At 41.7% G+C, this 19,082-nt stretch overlaps 1 protein-coding gene across 4 annotated transcripts in view; it reads left to right on the top strand.

Moving 5' to 3' along the window:
• Positions 1–19,082, top strand: part of GBF1 (golgi brefeldin A resistant guanine nucleotide exchange factor 1) — a 348,645-nt gene that overhangs the window by 193,772 nt on the left and 135,791 nt on the right. For all 4 annotated transcript variants that reach the window (XM_087963724.1, XM_026674267.2, XM_026674268.2 and 1 more), the window contains exon 19: positions 6,929–7,052. In XM_087963724.1, coding sequence (XP_087819850.1) covers positions 6,929–7,052 — 124 coding nt within the window. The remainder of the gene's footprint in view (positions 1–6,928; positions 7,053–19,082) is intronic.

Raw genomic sequence — 19,082 nt, 5'->3', positions numbered from 1 at the left:
AACTTTCCTCCAATAAAACAGACTGTGTGTAAATCTGGATGCCTTTGTTAAAGGAACAGAATGGTGAAACTGGAAAAATAGAAATGCATATAATAAGAATCCAGATACAAAATAAGCAATGTTGAGTTGCTGGTGAACTAAAAATTAAGTACAGACAGTAGTGAATATCTGTAACTTGCGCCTAGGATGACAGTAAAGGTTAGTTCTCGGAGCTTGTGTGTTGGTTTCCAAACTTTTCATTAATCTTTACCCACACCAACACCAAACAGCACCAGTTCGATTGGAGCAACACCGAAATCATTGGCCATGATACCACCTGCCATACTCATGAGTTCATCAAAGCCTGGCACTCCACAAACAATTCTATCAATAGACATGTTGACTCAACCAAACCCTCAGAATCCAAATCAACTGCGTAGCCAACCAGAGACAGCACCAACCATCAACCAACCCACGCAATCCAGCAGTTCACCTCCCAATGATCCTGACCTGAGGTAATCTCCTTATCACAAGACCCATCACAAGACTCACTGAAGACTCACAACTGACTCATTGTGAGCTCAAGACCCCCATTTGACACACCCACACCTGAAGCCCTTATAAACAGAAGAACACTGATATCCCCTAAATTTCCACTGAAGATATTACCTAGCCTGATAATGAAATGTTTGGAAACCAACCCACAAGCTCGGAGAACAAACCTTTACCCTCAAATATTTATAAATCTAAATCTCACTAGCAATGCTGTGTGTATGGGATGTGGGGTTTTGTCCTCAGATGAACACATGCCACGGATTAGGCTGGATTATTTCTTGTGCTTTTGTTTCCTTCCAAATGCTAAAGGAAATGGAGTTGGCTTCCCAGGATGCATTTGTTTTAAGAGTGAGGGTGATGACTCGGAGTGTAACACAAACGTAACAAAATCCAAAAAGTAAATAAATGTCCTTTAATGCCTCCAACTTGACCCCACTGTTCAATAATTCTCAGTTGGAGATAAAACTTATTCAAAAATAGTCTTCAAATGAAAGCAATACAATCCAAACTTAATGAGCAGATAAAGATGAAATAGAAAACCAAAACAAACTACAATGAAAGAAATTCCACAACAAACTAGGATAAGTAATTACAAACTTCAAGGAGATAACAAGGCACAGTCTGTTGGAAAGACGCCAACCAAGATAACTTCAGCCCAAAATAAAACACGGTTTGCCTCTGGCAATACTGTGTTTTAACCATCTCTCTTATATACTATTCTCCCCAGCTGCAACCAATGAGGGGGATCGTGGCCGCTTCCTCTCGTAAGACAAGTTGTTTCCTTCTCCATTCCTCCCTGTGTGTCCTAGGATGAAAAGGGGATGGGCCTGGTTCTTCCTCTGACTGCCCAACCGGCCTCTGCCCTTCCCCAGCCTCCTCCACAACCTCGGAAGCCACACCTCCACTCGCTGTCGGCTGTTCCTCCTCTCCCTCAGAGTCCCACTCTAACAAGGGCATGACAGAGGATTGCTGGGAAGATGATTCTCAAAAGGGGCAAGGTTAACTTCTGACCAGGGGTCTCCAATCTTTTGGACCTCAGGGACCACCAAATTCATAATTATAAATCCCGTGGACCACCAATAGGAATTAAAAAAAAAAGATAAATTTATTTGTAAAATAATGATCAGTGAACTTCCATTTTATATGAAATGCACCTATTTAATATAACAAAGTTATAAATGCTTAATAATAACAAAATTGTAAATGCTTATTTAATCATAACAAAATAAAATGTTTAATTGTAACAAAATAATTAAAGTTAGTGCAATTATTGCAAAATATTGAAGCATTTAAATATTATACATTTTTAGTGTGATATTTGTTCCTATTCGTTTGAAATAAGTTTATGGATTTTTGGTTCCAACGATGTTACTGCAAGATAGAGAGTCGTTTTTATTTCAAGCCAAGACCGAGTTTTAATTACTATGACAGATGAAAATGTATTTTCTCACAAATACGTTGAAAATTGAATCAAAATTTCCATTGCTTTTTCAATGAGCAGTGGATATTCACTTTTTATGGAGAGCCAGAGATGAGGTCTTGAGATGGATGACTGGAATTTAGCTTTGAGATGGTCATTGGATTGATGAGGCTTTCTTTTTCATGCATATTTAAATTGCTATCTTCAATGTTTGTTGCATATGGATCTATTATCCACCTATTGCCATGTCTGGGAACTTTCTTTGGGTAGTAATGACCAAAACATTCTGTGAGTGACTGTAAGTGCTGTTGAACAATGGTTACCACCTGCCAGTTGACATCTTTCTCATATACTCATCAAAATTTGAAAACATTTGCAGATCTTCTTCAGTCAACCGTGTTTGCCACAGTAATATTTTCTTTTGAAAAGCATCCATTTTACCACGTAGTGTGAACATGTCCTGAAGTTGTCCTTGCAAAGTTCATTTAACAATGAAAAAATATCTGCCAGGTATGCAAGCTTGGCTACCCACTCATCATTGGACAAGAGTTCTTAAAATTTTGGATTATTTTGCTGGTAGAAAAATATTTTGATTTCTTCATGCAGGGCGAACAGTCGGGTTAGTATTTTCCCCCTTGACAGCCATCTCACCTCAGCGTGAAGAAGATGAGTATACTCAGAACCCATTTCTTCACAAAGTGCCTCAAAAACATTCAAGAATTGAGTGCTTTGTGTTGAATTTCATTTTCAATTTTAATAACATCTGATAATACTTCGTGTTTTTCCCATTGCAAGCTGAAAATCCAGAAGCAATTTCCAAATAGAAATTAGTTTAACCATCTCTGGTTCTCCTTGCTGTGGGGAATAGTATATGCTTCTGTTTACTGATTAATCTTTATAACGTACCATAATTTATATTAAAATAATTCCCTATATTATTTCAGACTTTTTAACCCTAAAGAGAGAAAATAATTTTTCTAGTTTTTAAACACAGACATGATATTCTTCCGACTAAAATCGGAATTCTGATTTTTGGGGGAATTGCCCCCCCTTTCCCCCCCTTCTTCTCCTCCTTCCCCTCCCCTCTTCGACCTGCCGCCTTTGCTCCGGCAACGGCCTGAGGAGAGGCAGAGGCAGAAGTCTTCTGACGGGGCTCCTCCCATGGAGGATTGGGGGCGGCGGCGGAGGCGGCTTGAATTACCCCGCCCCGCCGTCTTCTCCAGCTGGGAAGGAAGCCCTAAGGCCCCCTTTCCAAAGAAAGCGAGTCTAAAGCTGGCAGTTCACGGGGAGAACGCGAATTGACACCTTTCTTGCTGCTCCAAGCGGTTTAGCTAACCCCGCGCTGGCCGGCGGCTTCGGGGAATGAATGGAAGCCCCGTCCCCTGGGTAATTGCGGGAGCACCACCGCGTTCCCCTGCAATGACTGGAGAGGCCGCTCAGCACGCCGGCGGAACATCCCCGCTCTGTTCAGTGGAGGAGATTCCCCGAGGATACCAGAAGCACGAGGTCAAAGGACTTTATTGCGCGGGGGAGACCCCGGGAAACACAGGCGTTTGCGCTCCGTCCCTGCACCAAAAATGCCCTTGGGGAAACTACTTGTCCCGCCTAATAAAGTAATAATAATAATAATAATTTTAAAAAGCGTCCTGCGCACCCTTAGGCTCCCCACGATCTGCCTTCTGACCTCGCTACGGAGGCTGCCAAGCCGAAGGAGCGGGGGAGGAGCGGTGAGGTTTACTCTGCCTGGGGTTCGGGGGGGAGCAGTCCATTCCTGACTAGAAAAAGCTCGCCTGCAAGTTCATTTCTGACCGCAGCATACAAGAAGGGAGTAACTCAATGTGGAAGTGGCTTGGGACCAGGTTAGCTATTGCTGGTCACATCTACCTGACCCACCAGAGCTGGGAGGTAAGGAAACATCAGAAGAAGGGCTATCTCCGTGGTGGCTCCCTCTTTCTGGAACATCATACCCCCCACCCCCCAGATTAGACTGGCTGTCTGGAAGGCCCTGAAAACTTGGTTCTGCCAGCGGGCCTGGGGAACCCAGAGCGGGATGGAGGCCATTAATTGGTTAGTTTGAATGTGTGTTGTCGCTAGCTTTGGTGTTGTGTGTGCGATTTCTTGGCGCGCGGGGTCTCTTATGGCCGGCCTTGAAAGAGCGCGCACGGGGCGGGCGGTGGAGACGCGGGAGCGAATGCGGGAAGGAAGCGAACCTCGTTGCAAAGTTTTGCCTGATACTCTGCTAAAGCTTCAAGGGGGCGTTGCCAATTTAATTCCCACTGGGGCGCTGTGCGGACCGTGGCGGGTGCTTAGGCAACCCCTGCACCCCTGGCTACTTTTCAGTTTTTTTTTTCAGAGGGGAATATCACGCCTGTAAACAGTAAACTTTACTTTTTAAATTTCCTCTTAACATTGTTGTTGTTAGTTGCGAAGTCGTGTCCGACCCATCGCGACCCCATGGACAACGTTCCTCCAGGCCTTCCTGTCCTCTACCATCTTTCTGGAGTCCATTTATGCTCACACCTACTGCTTCAGTGACTCTATCCAGCCACCTCATTCTCTGTCGTCCCCTTCTTTTATTGCCCTCAATCTTTCCCAGCATTCTTCTCCAGTGAGTCCTTTCTTCTCTTTAGGTGGCCAAAGTATTTGAATTTTAACTTCAGGATCTGGCCTTCTAAAGAGCAGTTTGGGTTGATCTCCTCTAGGATCAGAGGCAGGTTCTGACCAGTTCTGGAGAACTGGTAGCGGAGAATTTTGTGTAGTTCGGAGAACCGGCAAATACCACCTCTTACTGGGCCCATCCCAATCTATTCTCTGCCTCCCAAGTTCCCACTGATTGTCTGGGTCTTCTTTTGTTACCCTGCACAGGAGAACGAAACTGGAAAGCAGGTTAGTAGGGTGGGGAGGGAATGGGGATTTTGCAGTAACCTTTCCTTAGGAGTAGGGTGGGAATGGAGATTTTGCAGTATCCTTCACCTGCCATGCCCACCAAGCCATGCTCACCAAGCCATGCCCACAGAACTGGTAGTAAATTTTTTTGAAACCCACCACTGTCTAGGACTGACCAGTTTGATCACCTTGCAGTCCAAGGGACTCACAGGAGTCTTCTCCAGCACCATAGTTCAAAGGTCACAATTCTTTGGCGCTCAGGCTTTCTTATGGTCCAACTTTCACAGCCATACATTGCAACGGGGAAAACCATAGCCTTGATTATACGCACTGTTGTTGGCACAGTAAACATACATGCTTTAAAATTCATATTCAATGATATTTTACAAACTTTAAAAAGAACTCAAATATTATAAAGGGCAAAAAATAAGAACTTGTTTCCTATTCTGCCTTTTACAGTATTGCTTTTGAAAGAATGAATTAAGCAGTTCCGCTTTCTCCCTGCTACTTGCCACTTCCTTGCCATCTTTTCCCATTAATGGACTGCCAAGACTGCCTTCCTGCTATGCTTGCAACATCATGCTTCACTTGCTGCCTGTCTGCCATATATAAGGGGTGGGGAGAGAAGCTGGGGTGGGATTGAAGGGGGATGGAATGAAGAGAATTGAAACTACTCGTCTGTGCCATCCTATGAGAGCCGCTGGCTGTTCCAACGTCACACTATGGAATGCAGAACCATCTGGCCCCAAGCCAGGGACCATTACCAAAACAATTTGTTTAAATACAATTGGACAGTTAATGATAACCAGGGGAAAGGTGGGGAGAAGGGAATAGTTAATCTCATACTTGGGCATGAAAAGTTTCTGTGTAATCATGGTTTTAGTAAAGTATACTTTCACTGATAATGTATCCGAGAGGTTTTCTTTTCTAATGTTCCAAGTTGGGATGGCTAACATTGACTTTTTTCTTGTTTTTTATAAGAAAAAAAGAGGTGATAGAGAATGATTTTGTATTATCAGCAGGACTGAAGTAGAGGTCTGAGCCTGGTTTTTTTTCCTGCAGCTGGAGGAGATGGATGTCATTGCTCACTTTTTTTCTTGCATTAATATAAAATATATATAAAAAGGTAGAATTTCCTTCCATTGCCCTTGCTTTTTGGGGATAGTAGTACCCAGGAACCAATCTCTCAGACCAAATTCAGTTCATTGTCTCATTATAATTAATACGTTTCTAAGGTAAATAGAATTTCTCAGTAGAATTTCTATTATCACGTTATGCCATTCTCTGAAAATAAGCCATAGTTTCCAAATGATTGAAAATAAAAGTCAGCAAATAAAACATATTCTTAGCATTAGAGGTTCAGCATTCCACTTATGACCACAATTGGGCTTACATTCTTGGTAGTTGAGTGAAGGCAGATGCCATGTGACTGCTTTGCTCAATGGCTGCAATTCTGGCTCTCCCAGTTGTGATTGTTAAGGAGTGTTATGGATTGTTAAATGTAATGCTGGAGAGTCAGCCCAGGCCTCCCAGGAATGGGGGTGGGGAATAGGACAAGTGCCTCCTCCCATACACAGGAGGCTTGGGTTCTCTCCCTGCCCCACGGGGTTGAATGATCATGAGAACAATGGAAGTTTTGCCAGATTTGAGCACGGTTCCTTCAGTACTCATGAGGATTTTTCCCATCCCTGCGCAGACTGGGAGAAGAGACCTCAAATCCAACATCTCCTTCATTTGAACCTTCCCTGCCAGCTTTTCTATTGACTTTCTGGAGAAGCCAGTAGAAAATATTTCAAATAGTGATCATATGATTGTAGGGCATTTGGCAACCAGTGGTAAATGTGAACAAGTTGGCCACATCTGAAATGTCATGTGACCAACCTCTCTCCCCCCTCCCCCCCCCACTGTTTTGTGACAGTCAGAAGTGCTTTACAGGTCATAAAGTACCTTTCAGAGACCATTGAGACTACGAACAATTGATAAGACAACCAGTTACAAGTCAAGAGCTATCTGTAATGATGTGATGTAGTTCTGCCTAATAATTCTTTTGTTCTGCCTACTTATCTTGATTTTGTATTTTCTTTTCAGGACTTTCCATTTCCAGGGTTTACGACTAGATGAAGCTTTACGACTCTACCTAGAAGCCTTTCGTTTGCCAGGAGAAGCTCCTGTGATTCACAGGCTATTGGAAGCCTTTACAGAACATTGGCATGTATGTTTTGAATTACCCTATATCTTTGTTTTTAAATAATATATTAAGTAATGGACTTGGAATGAAGAATGCTTTTCTCTATGCTTACTTTCGTCATTGTGGGAAAAAAATAAGTGACTTTGGTTAGATTATATTTATTTTTTTTTTGTATGAGTGGCAGTGGCTGAATTAATATATGAACTATGATTTATTACCCAAACACAGGAAAAAATCAAACAAATCAGACTATAACTTATAATCCTGTGTTAATTTTCTATTTGAAAAATATCCCAAACTGACAGCAAGATAGTAAAAGATAAAATGAAGTAAAAATAATATAACAGCAGAAACTGTGACAACACTCACATGATAAGAAATAGTCTGAAATGGGATTGGGTATGATATTTACTCAAAAGTAACACTAAAATTTTCTCCTAAAATTAAGTGTGCATGGAGTCAGTGTGTGGGGGCGGGCAAAATGTTATATTCTCTGAAATAAGACATGATAATATCATTGAAAGTAAATAAACGTACAAGAGACATAAATATGACAATGTCTGCTGCAAACATTGAATGCAATAAAAAGAGGTGGATGAGACTGGAAGTTTTCTCTATATTTACTTGGAAGTAAAAGCATAGAACTCAATTGAATAAAATTTCTGCAAACCTAAATATATTCATTTATCCTTGCACCTTAGTACATATGACTATCATTCAGTTTCTTGGTTACAAATGGAAAAAACAGGTTTTCCCCAGTTTCTATTCCAATTTGTAACTTTGGCTAAATGTATCTATCCTCAATATAATAGCAATATATGAACTGAATGGAATTTTAAATAAGTCTTAAATTTGCTAAACTTAAACTTCTGCATTCTCTTGAACTGTACTCAAGAGTGGTTTTTGTGAGAATGTGTGAATGGAGAACTATTAACTTTACAGAAAGTTACATTATTTTACAGATAATTATTAATTTATAATTAATAAATGTTAATTGAATGTTTGTCTTTGCCCTGTTCTTTTTTTTTTTTTTTTTTGGAGCATGGCCTATGATAGTTCACATGTACCTACAGAGAATATAAAAAGTCTATATAACCGCTGTTAAAATGCCAAGTTTTTGAGATGTAAAAAAATCAGACCAAGATTAATCACTTCAGAATTCTTTCCATCTTTATTTAATATAACATATAAGCTGTACAATTCAGTTAAAAAACAAGCTGAAATTTTTTAAGGAGAAAAAATAACAACAATAAAAAATTAGAATAACATGATTGTATAAAGATGCACACCCTTAAACTAATACTTGTTAAAGCACCTTTTTATTTTTTATGACATCATCTAGTATTTTGGTGTAAGAGTCTGTCAGCATGGCATACCTTGCCTTGAGATTCTTTGCCCTCTCTTCTTTGCAAAAATGCTCCAAATCTGTCAGATTTCAGGGGCATCTCCTGTACACAGCCCACCTCACAGATTTTCAGTTGGATTCAGGACCAGGCTCTGGCTAGGCCATTCCAAAATATTAATATTCTTCTGATTAAGCCATTCTTTTGTTGATTTGGAGGTATGCTTTGGTTCATTGTCATGTTAAAAAATGAAATTCCTCTTCATCTTCAGGATTTTATGAGGTCTGAAGGTTTTGTGCCAAAATTGACTGATACTTGGAACTGTTCATAAATCTCTCCACCTTGATTAAAGCACTAGTTCAGGTTGAAGAAAAGCAGTCCCAAAGTATAATGTCACCACCATGCTTCACTGTGGGCATGGTATATATTTGGTGATGCTCAGTGTTGCTTTTATGCCAAATATACTCTTTGGAATTATGACCAAAAAGTTCAACCTTGGTCTCATTAGATCTTAACACATTTTCTTATGTGCTTTTGTGAGAGTTGATATAGGTTTTGCCAAATGTAGCCAGGCTTGGGTGTTTTCTTCATAAGAAAAGCCTTCCATTATGCCACCCTAACCCATAGCCCAGACATATGAAGAATATGGGAGATTGTTGTCAAATGTAGAACACAACCAGTACTTGCCAGAAATTCCTGCAGACCCTTTAATGTTATTCTAGGCCGCTTGGCAGCCTCTCAGACCAGTTTTCTCCTTATTTTTTCATCAATTTTGGAAGGACAGTTCTTGGTAATATCACCGTTATGCCATATTTTCTCCACTTGATGAGTCATGTGTTCCATAGTATATCCAATTCTTTTTGCACCCTTCTCCTGACTGGTAGCATCCAACAGTGAGATCCCTTTTGATACTTTATAAGCTCTTTGCATACAATAGCTTTTGCTGTAAGAGGCAACTGAGTAAACATCAGAAAAATCATACTAGAACAGCCGATCTATGGACTTGATCAGACTTTAATTGGTAGCAGGTGTGTACTATTTAACATCAATTTGAATGTAATTGGTTAATTCTGAACACAGCCACATCCCTAATGAAAGGGTGTGAACACTTATGCAGGTATATTATTCTAGCTTTTAATTATTATTTTTTGCACTCAAGGTGGTGAACATACCCGACACAACTTCCTCCTCCTATTTTCCCCACAACAATTAATTGACCTGAGAGACAGTGACTGGCCCAAGGTCACCCAGTTGGCATTTATGACTAAGGCAGGACTAGAACTCATGGTGTGTATGTGAGAGTATGTGTGTGCATATATATGTGTTGTGCCTCCGAGGTTTGAACCAGCTCAGTCAGCAGATGTAGGCTCGAGTGAGGAGGAAGATCTGGCATTGAGATTCGAGCCTGCATTGCTGAGCGATGTTGAGAGGAGTCTGGGGGAGGAGGAGGAGTTGAATCTGAGAGAGGAGCCTAATTTATTAGAAGTTTCAGAGACGTCTTCCTCTTCTGGAACTCCCTCCCTGATTGCACCTCAGGTGTTAACTGTTAATCAGGAAAGTGTGCCAGAGGCTTCAAGCGATGATGAAACTGCCGGATGCTGGCTGGATGCTAGAACTAGAAGATTGAGACGTCAATCTCAATTAGAAAAGAGACGTCCAGCCAAGGATTAATTAATGAGACTGACACGCCCCTTCAGGGGATATATAAGGAGCGTGCTAACGCCTCTCCCCCACTCGAAGCAAAGTGGATTTTTAGTGCTTTTTGGATTCGGAAGAATACATTTGAAGCGGCTGTCGTGATTTATGAACAATTCAGATTTGCCAGACAGATTCCAGGAAGACTGCTAAGGACTGTGAAAACAGAGCAGTTAACTCTTTTGGGTCTGGTTTTGTTTTGCTTGAACATTTGAACTCTGGAACTGTGTATTCTCACCTGTGGATACAGGTGAGACATAACATATATGTATATGTGTATATGTATGAATGTGTATATACAAGTCACTGGATGTGGGACCCCATTAATTGGGCTTTAGGAAGTCAGGATTGCTGCTGATGTATCAGCCTTCCTGCTATAAAGCAACCTCCCTGCTGAGATCTTTTAATTCCATTTCAGGATTATCAATGGAATTCTTCAGATTTATGGTTCTTGGAGACTTCAGTCTGCCTTCTCTAGTGGTGGGGTCTGAAGCATCTCATGTCAGACCCAAAACCAAGAATGACGTGGCAATTCTTCCAAATGGAGGTCTTTATTGTTTTATACCCACAGACAAAATCTTGCCATACTGAGGACTCTACTATATGTATACTCTATGAACTTACAGGGAGGAGCTGGCTTCACTCTTTTTCTCCAACATAATATTTGGACTGAGTTGCTTCTTACTGCTCTAGAATCCCCCTGCCCCCAGTTATCCACCTCCTCATTATATTCCATCACAGCTCGGGAGTTCATGCCCACCATGACAGCCATGGGCCTATCCCAGATCATACAGAGCCTAACTCAGGGCAGTGGTCACATACCAGATCTGGTATTCTTATTGGAGTAGAAGCTATGGTATCTGAAATTGGGGGGCTCTTGGTGTTTTCCTTGTCATGGTTAGATCACAGCCTGATTTCCATGGGGTTTTTCTAATGCCACTACCTACTGTAGGGAGGCTGGAACCGTCGGATTGGTCCACCCCCAGTGACTAATGGACCTGAAGGTGTTCCAGAAGGAACTAGAGATTGTTCCTGCTGGTTTGCAGCATGGTCCATCTGAAGCCTTGGCCGCTGCTTTGAAAAAGAGGGCAGTTGAGGAATTGTCACTCCCCATGGGTCACAAAGGAATTGAGAGAATAGAATAGAAATAGAAATAGAGCTGGAAGGGATCTTGGAGGTCTAGAGATCCAGCCTCCTGCTCAAGCAGGAGAACCTATATCATCTCAGACAAGTGACTGTCTAGTCTCTTCTTAAAAACCTCAAGTGATCGAGCACCCATGATTCCTGAAGGCAAGCTGTTCCACTGATTAACTGTCTTTGTTGTTAGGAAGTTTCTCCTTAATTCCAGGTTGCGTCTCTCTTTGATCCGTTTCCAACCATTATTTCTTGTCCTGCCCTGTGATGCTTTGAAGATTAATGTGACCCTTCTTTGTGGCAGCCTCTCAAATACTGAAATACTGCTATCATGTCACCCCTAATTCTTTTCTTTAGAGTAGCCAAACCCAAAACCTGCAGCTGTTCTTTGTATGGTTTAGTATTCAGGCCTTTGATCATCTTACTTGCTCTTCTCTGAACTTTTTCCAAAGTCTCATCATCTTTTTTGTAGTACGGTTACCAAAATCAGTTGCAGTATTCCAGGTGTGGCCTTACTAGGGTTTTGTAAATGCACCACTAATATTTCACGTGATTTTGATTCAATGCCTCTGTTTATACAATCCAGGATTGTATTAGCTTTTTTGACTTTATCAAAGAATGAAATAAGATTGGTTTGGCATGGTCTGTTTTTAACAAACCCGAGCTGGCTACTAGTTATAACTTTATTTGCTTCTAGTTGTTCGTAGATCTGTGTTTTGATTATCTTTTCCAGGATCTTCCCAGGTATTGATGTTAGACTGATTGGTTTGTAGTTTTCTGGGTCTGTTTCTCCCCCCACCCCTTTCTTGAAGATGGGAACCTTTTTCAAATCCTCAGGTCCTTCTCCTGTGCTCCAGGATTTTTGAAGGATTTGGTACAGTGGTTCTGAGATTACATCTGCCAGCTCCTTCAGAACTCTGGGATATAAATTGGTCACATCCCGGTGATTTATATTCCTCAAGGTCAGATAGTTGTTCTCTTACCATTTTCTTGCTTATTTTAATTTTTATTTCTGGTTTGTCTCTTACAGTAGCTTTTTTGGTACATTGGGCTATAATTTCTTTTTGCATGAAGACTGATGCAAAGAATGAGTTAAGCAGCTCTGCTTTCTTCCTACTGCCTGTTACTTTGTTACCAACTTCTCTCTTTAGTGGACCTACTGTTTCCTTGACTTTGTTCTTGTTATTAATATGTTGAAAAAAACTTTTTTTTAGTTATCTTTGACTTAGTTTATTCTGAGCCTTTGCTTTCCTGAACATGTCTTTTCATGTTCTGGCTATCTGCTGATAATCAGCCTTAGTTATGTGTCCCTGTTTCCATTTTCTGTGCTTAGTTATTGTCTTTCAGTTTGTCAGAGAGATCTTTGTGCAGCCATGCTGGTTTCTTCTTGAATTACTTTTCTTTTCAGTGGTATTGTGGTAGACTGGGCTTTTATAATAATATTTTTTCAGAGTTTCCCAAGCTTCTTAAGTTGTTTTTCCCCTTTAGGATTTTCATCCGTGGAATCTTTCCTAGGATCTCTCTGAATTTGTTAAAATCAGCTCTTTTAAAGTTTAAGGCACTGGTTGGATTATTTTCTATTGCTTGTGTTTGCATTATATTGAATTCCAGTATGATGTGGTCACTTTCACTCAAAGTTCCAGCAACTTCAACTCCCTCTGGCACTTCTTCTCTGTTAGTAAGAATTAGGTCCAGTATAGCTTTTCTTTTAGTTCTCTCCTTTATCTTTTGGATAATAAAGTTGTCAGCTAGGTTGGTTAGGAATCTGCTTGATCTACCACTCACTGCAGAGTTGGTCTCCCAGTGGATAACTGGATAGTTAAAGTCTCCCATTACTACTATGGTATGCTTCCTGCATATATTTGTTAACTAATTGGTTGGGTGGCCTGTAACATACACCTATGCCAGTGTCACCTTTCTTCCTTTTTATATTGACCCATATACATTCTGGAGGGGTTTTATCTTTGATCATGTGCATTTCCGTAGATATGTATTGATCTCTCACATGTAATGCAACTCTAACTCCTCTTTTTGTAGATAGGTTTCTTTTAAACAATTTGTATCCATCCATCAATATATTACAGTCATCCGTGGAATATATTACAGTTCATCCATGGAATCTTTCCTAGGATCTCTCTGAATTTGTTAAAATCAGCTCTTTTAAAGTTTAAGGCACTGGTTGGATTATTTTCTATTGCTTGTTGTTTGCATTACCGTATTTGCCGGCGTATAAGACGACTTTTTTGCCCTAAAAAACATGCCTCCAAGTGGGGGGGTCGTCTTATACGCCGGTAAATACATTGTCACTCGGTGCAAGAGCGACGGGGCGGAGCTCCGCAACTTGCGAAGCCCCTTCAAGCCCAGCCGAAGTCTCTCTTCCTCCTCCTCCTCCCACCCACCCACCCACCCTCCGCCCGGCTCGGGGCGCTTGCGGAGGCCAATCTGGAGGTGGGGTGGGGGTGGAGCGGGAGGGTCTCTGGCGGGGCCGCTTCGCCCAGCCAGCCCCGAGCCGCGTAATGGCCCGGGAGTGGGGGGGAGAAGGTGGTGGGGGTGGACTGTGGCGCCCCTCCTTCTGGGCAGCGGGCGGGGCGGCAATTTGCTCCTCCCGCTTCTCCCTCCCTCTTTGAAAGACCGGGAGGGCTGTGCTTGGGGCGGGGGGTGTCCTCAGGAAGTTCCTGATGGGACCCCGCTGGGCAGGGCCACCCGGCTCCCGAGCTGCTTTCCAGGGTCCCCTTGGGAAGAAAAGGGTCCGGTGGGCGGTGGAAGAAGGCGAGCGCCCTCCTCCCGCCCCCTGTCCCGTCCCGTCCCGTCCCTCCTCTTGTCCCCTCCTCCCCTCCCCGCTTAAGAGAGAAAGATCTGCCTCCCCTGCACCGAGCTTCCACCCGGCGCCGCGTCTCCCGGCCAGCGGGCGCTGCGACTTGGGAACCGGCCAAGCGACTTTAAAACCGAGCGGAGGCCAGAGATAGCCGGAATTACCCTCCACACACACACACACACACACAGAGAGAGAGAGAGAGAGAGAGAGAGAGTTGGCAGCTGTCCATCCCCCACCCTTGGAGTCCCGATGGCACGCACGCGGGGCTGTCACAAAGAAAGGGAGAGGAATTGAGTGCCAGCCTGAGAAAGGCGAAGCTGCCTCTCTAAAGCATTTTGGTGGCTTTGTAAGTTTGGGGGAAAGGGGTTGGGGGTGTCAATCAAGAATTATATCCAGAATACCCCAAGTGTTACAACTTACCGTATTTGCCGGCGTATGAGACGACTTTTTTGCCTTGAAAAGCATGCCTCCAAGTGGGGGTCGTCTTATACTGCGAGTATATAACAAAAACTATATTTTGAGTGGAAATGTTGGGGGCTCGTCTTATACGCCCAGTCGTCTTATACGCCGGCAAATACGGTATATTGAATTCCAGTATGACGTGGTTTTATCCTACCAGATTTCTGTAATGGCAACTATGTCATACCTACCCTGGTGTACTATTGTTTCTAGTTCACCCTGTTTGTTCCCCAAGCTTTGAGCATTTGTATATAAGCATTTACGACTTTGATACCTATCCATGGCTATAATTCCTGCATCTCCTAATTGAGTTTTTCTTTTTTTCTTACCATTCCCTCATTATTTGATTTGTTTTCTTGGGATTTATGGCTGATTTTATATTCTAGAGATTCTAAAGATTGGTCACCCTCTCCCCTCAATTTTAGTTTAAAGCTCTTCTGATGAGTTGGACCAGTCTTTTTCCAAATACATTTTCCGCTGTTTTCGTGGGTGCAACCCTTGGCAGAGTCATTCTTGTAGGTAATGTAATCCATGGTCCAGGAAACCAAAGTTTTCTTCAATACCAATCATTGATTTATTTCTAGAATTCTTTTTTCTCTCAATGGTACCTTTCATTGGGAGTACTGATGATATACTACTTGTGCTCCTAGCTCCTTAACTTTGTCACCTAGCTGCTTATAATCTTTCAATATTGTACTTAGGTTCTTTGTTGTGTTATTTGTCCCAGTGTGAACGAGGAGGAAAGAGTAATAAGCTGTGGGCCTAATTAGGTTCTCAGCCACATCTTTAATTTTTGCTCCAGGGAAACAACATATCTCCCTAGATTGTATGTCTGGTCTACAGATGGTTGGTTCTGTTCCTTTGAGAATAGAATCTCCTACCACCAACACTCGCCTTCTTTTTTTAAGGAGTGCAGTCTGGGGTACTTTTCTGTTTATCTCAGGTGTATTTGTTGATATGACTATTTTTAGGGATATTTGATGATGTCTCTTTTCTAGGTGTCTGTTTTCTTTGGTGGGGGGATGTGGGCCTGCATATTTTCATCAAGGGGGAGAAATCGATTGCTCAGTTTTAATGGGGCTATTTCTGTTTGGGTTAGATTGGGCAGTAGGAGTTTATTAGATGTATGCTGATTTTTTTCTTTGATTATTGTTTCCTTCTATGTGTGACATACCTCCATTTATCTTCATCCAAGGGTTTATCAGCAGGGTCAAATTCTCTGGGAATTATTTGTTCATTATATGGTTCGATTTGGGTATAGCTTTCTTGCGTAGGTTGAAGTTTGGCTAGAGTTGCCTCAAGATTCCTTTTCCTCTAGCAGTTCACATAGTTTACATTTAATACATGTATAATTTGGGTGTTCTTTGGACATAAGCACATAGATGGAACATATATTACATACCACAGTTACATGCTCCATGAGTTTGTTTCTTTTTGCTGGGTTTTTTTAGAGTAAAAAAAACATGTAAAAGTTGGAGATTTTATCTCAATATTTGTGTCAGCCTTCAAGTTCTTCCTCCTTTCCTTTGCTTCTTTCTGGCTGCCATAAGTAACAGGGGGTGGGGGGTGGGGGGGGTGGGGGGGGTGGAAAGTGTTGAAAGTGTTAATAACTAATATTGTATGAACTGGGGAGGGTTTCTCACTCCTGCTTAGCTTTCTCTTCTCTGCGCAACTGCAACCCTTTATCTGAGTAAGCCAAGGTCAACTAATCATCACCACCTGGAGATGTCCGCATGATGTAGTTCACAACATTTAATTGGAAGAGCCATTTGAACTGTTGGGGGTGGGAACATTTCACTCCCTTGATATATGTGATGTGAGTGCCTAATTACCCGGATTCAGAATTTTCTTGTTGCTACCACTAACTTCCAGTAAAAGACATCTTTTCTCTAATTACAAGAGTCTAAGTATTTCTTTCCTGGATTTCGAACGGAGCAGCAGCTGACAATTTGTTTGAAGAAAGAGATAAAAAAAAGTTTTAAAATGTTTATTTTGGTGGTTCATTTAAGGATGTGGAAGATTTTGCCACAGTTTTCCAGAAGAAAAAATTAAGTTAATAGTTTAAAAATGTAATAGTTCATTTAAAGTTTTCAAAATTTAAAAGTTTTAAGGTTTAAAAATTTAGAATTTGAAAATCCCTTTTTTTGGTGAGTGGATGTGTTTTGCTCTTAGCCTTGTTTCTACCTTCTCTGTTTCAGATAATTATCCCTATTTTTTTTCTATCCTTTTTTTCTGTCTATGTGCTCATTTTTCTACCTTATTATTTATGTAACTTGCTTACTATTATGTTAGTTTTATTTATCCTTTTCTTCCCTATATTTTTTACAGTTTTTGAACTTCAATTCCTTCCTACCTTATTATTTAAGATTTGCCTTAAGATTGATCTTTGTTAATCCTATTCTTCCCTGATTTCTAATGTTCTGTTCTTGTCCTTATTATTTGATTATTTATTTGTCCTTTATTTTCTGTCCTGTGCTTATTTTTATTCTCTACTAGGGTTTCCCCTCCCTTCCTATTGGGACCTCAAGCTTAATTTTTGCCTTCACTTGCGTCGATTGCTGCTTTGGCATCTTGTTTTCTCTGCCAGCTCTCTTCTGTCCTTTGGTGTTCGGGTCTTTTCAGCCTAGTCTTTGCTCTGGTCAGCTCTCTTGGCCTGCTGTTCAGCTTTCCGGTTGGCTCAGCTCTGCCATTTGGTCTGCTCCGCTCAACCCTCCACTCATCTTTAAAGATCAGATTTCTCTAACTCCATGCCTCTTTGCTGCTGTACTGCTTGTCTCTGCTGCTACGGTCTCCCCTCCACTGATTCTGCTGCTGCGTTTCTCCCTTCTTCCAATTCTGCCACCACCAATTTCTCACAGCCACTGGTTCCCTCTGCTGGATGGGTTGCTCCAGGCCCTTTGTCTTCTGCCAGACATGCCACTAGGAATGGCTGCTGGGCTAGCAGGAGGCGGGTGTGTGTGTGGTTGTCGGGGTGCCTCTAGTTTCCTAGGCCCTGGGACCTGCGATGACTGCTGCCCCTTCAATCTGGGCTGCCTAAATTGGAGTCTAGGGCTATGCAATTACCGAATATACTGTGACCCACTGGTTTGCTGCCTCTAACAGCCTCCCTTCTTATCTGCTGTTCAGCTACCGGATCGCTGCTCTCAGTTGCATCTTTTCCAGCAGTCTGCTACTTAGTTGGGTTTCTGAGCTGAATCTTTTGTTTTGTGCTATCTTCAACTCATGTGCAACCATTCATTTGTTACACTGCTGTTTTGCTGGCATTTTTCTCCTTACCCCAATTTTTTTCTTCCTTTATCCTTTCTATCTTTCTTATCTAACTTTCTGCTCCTTTTTCCTCCCTCCCCCCTTACACTTTCCTACTTAATTTAATAACTTCATAATTAATATTCGCCTTCTCCTATGCCTTGGTTTTTATATTTTAATACTGTTTTTATATTTTAATACATTTCTTGTTTTAGATATTTTTGCACGCTGTCCAGAGTCACTATTTGTGAGATGGGCAGCCTTATAAATCTGATTAAATACATACATGCATAAACATAGTTTCAAGATTCAAAGCACACTTTTGCTGTTGCAAACTTCTCAGCTTGTGAATGAACTGGGGGGAGATGGAATGAAGATTCCGGACATCAAGAAGAGAAGCGTGAGAGCCAAGAACATTCCAGCATGTGTTTGCAAAAGGCAAATGCTTTTTCTCACAACAAGATTGTGAGGCTCAATTGGACAATGTGACCTTTACTAAAGGGGGAGGGAGAATCCTATACTTTAATTATGTGGGTTTGCATGGGAATTAGTTAGATCTGATTTAAATCTAATCAGTGCCAAAATGACGTACTCAATATATCAAGTTTTGCATTCAGAGATTGGATTGTCTTGCTTGTGCTTGCTTGGTTGGGTTCGTCAGTCGGAACATTGACATTAAACCAGATCTCCCAAATTAACAAAGGACAAGGGTGTCCTGGGTTTCCACAGCCTGGCTGGTCACCTCCGGAAGAGCTGTGAAGACCCAGGAGAAGATATGCGGGGTGGAAAGTAAAGGAGAGCAGATGGCCAAGTCCAGGACCCCAGCGGCAGGCCAGGTGGATTTTGGCACCCAGATGTGGTAACCCATGCGAAAGGGCAAGCAGAGAAAACTCAACAGCTAGCAGCATGGGAGGAGGCCGTGCCTTGGGGACTCTGTCAGGCGAGCAAGGAGCTGTGGTGGGGTGTGATTAAAGTATAGAATCTTATAATTATGTGGGTTTGTGCGGGAATTAGTTAATCAGTGCCAAAATGATGTACTCAGTAAAGTTTTGCATTCAGAGATTGGATCATCTAGTTTGTGCTTGCTTGGTTGGGTTTGTCAGTTGGAACATTGACACATAGTTTGATAAGTAAATAAATAAATACACACACACACACACACACACACACACACTTGCAGTTGAGTCATATATACAAATTTGGTAGGAGGAAATATTTTCCAAATTAAATTTTTTGGAAATTGGCAATCTTAGATTGGCAAACCTAGGCAGAAAATCTGGGCAATTCATAGGACTTTTTTTTGTGTGGATTTATAAACAATTTTCTATTTACAATTTTCTATTTAGAGGGGAATGGCTTAAA

This window comes from Notechis scutatus, chromosome 4 (genome assembly GCF_049901735.1).
Source record: "Notechis scutatus isolate UNSWTSFEM ecotype Mainland chromosome 4, rNotScu1.2, whole genome shotgun sequence".
In the NCBI taxonomy this organism is placed as follows: domain Eukaryota; kingdom Metazoa; phylum Chordata; class Lepidosauria; order Squamata; family Elapidae; genus Notechis; species Notechis scutatus.
This window is presented reverse-complemented; position numbering and strand designations above follow the sequence as displayed.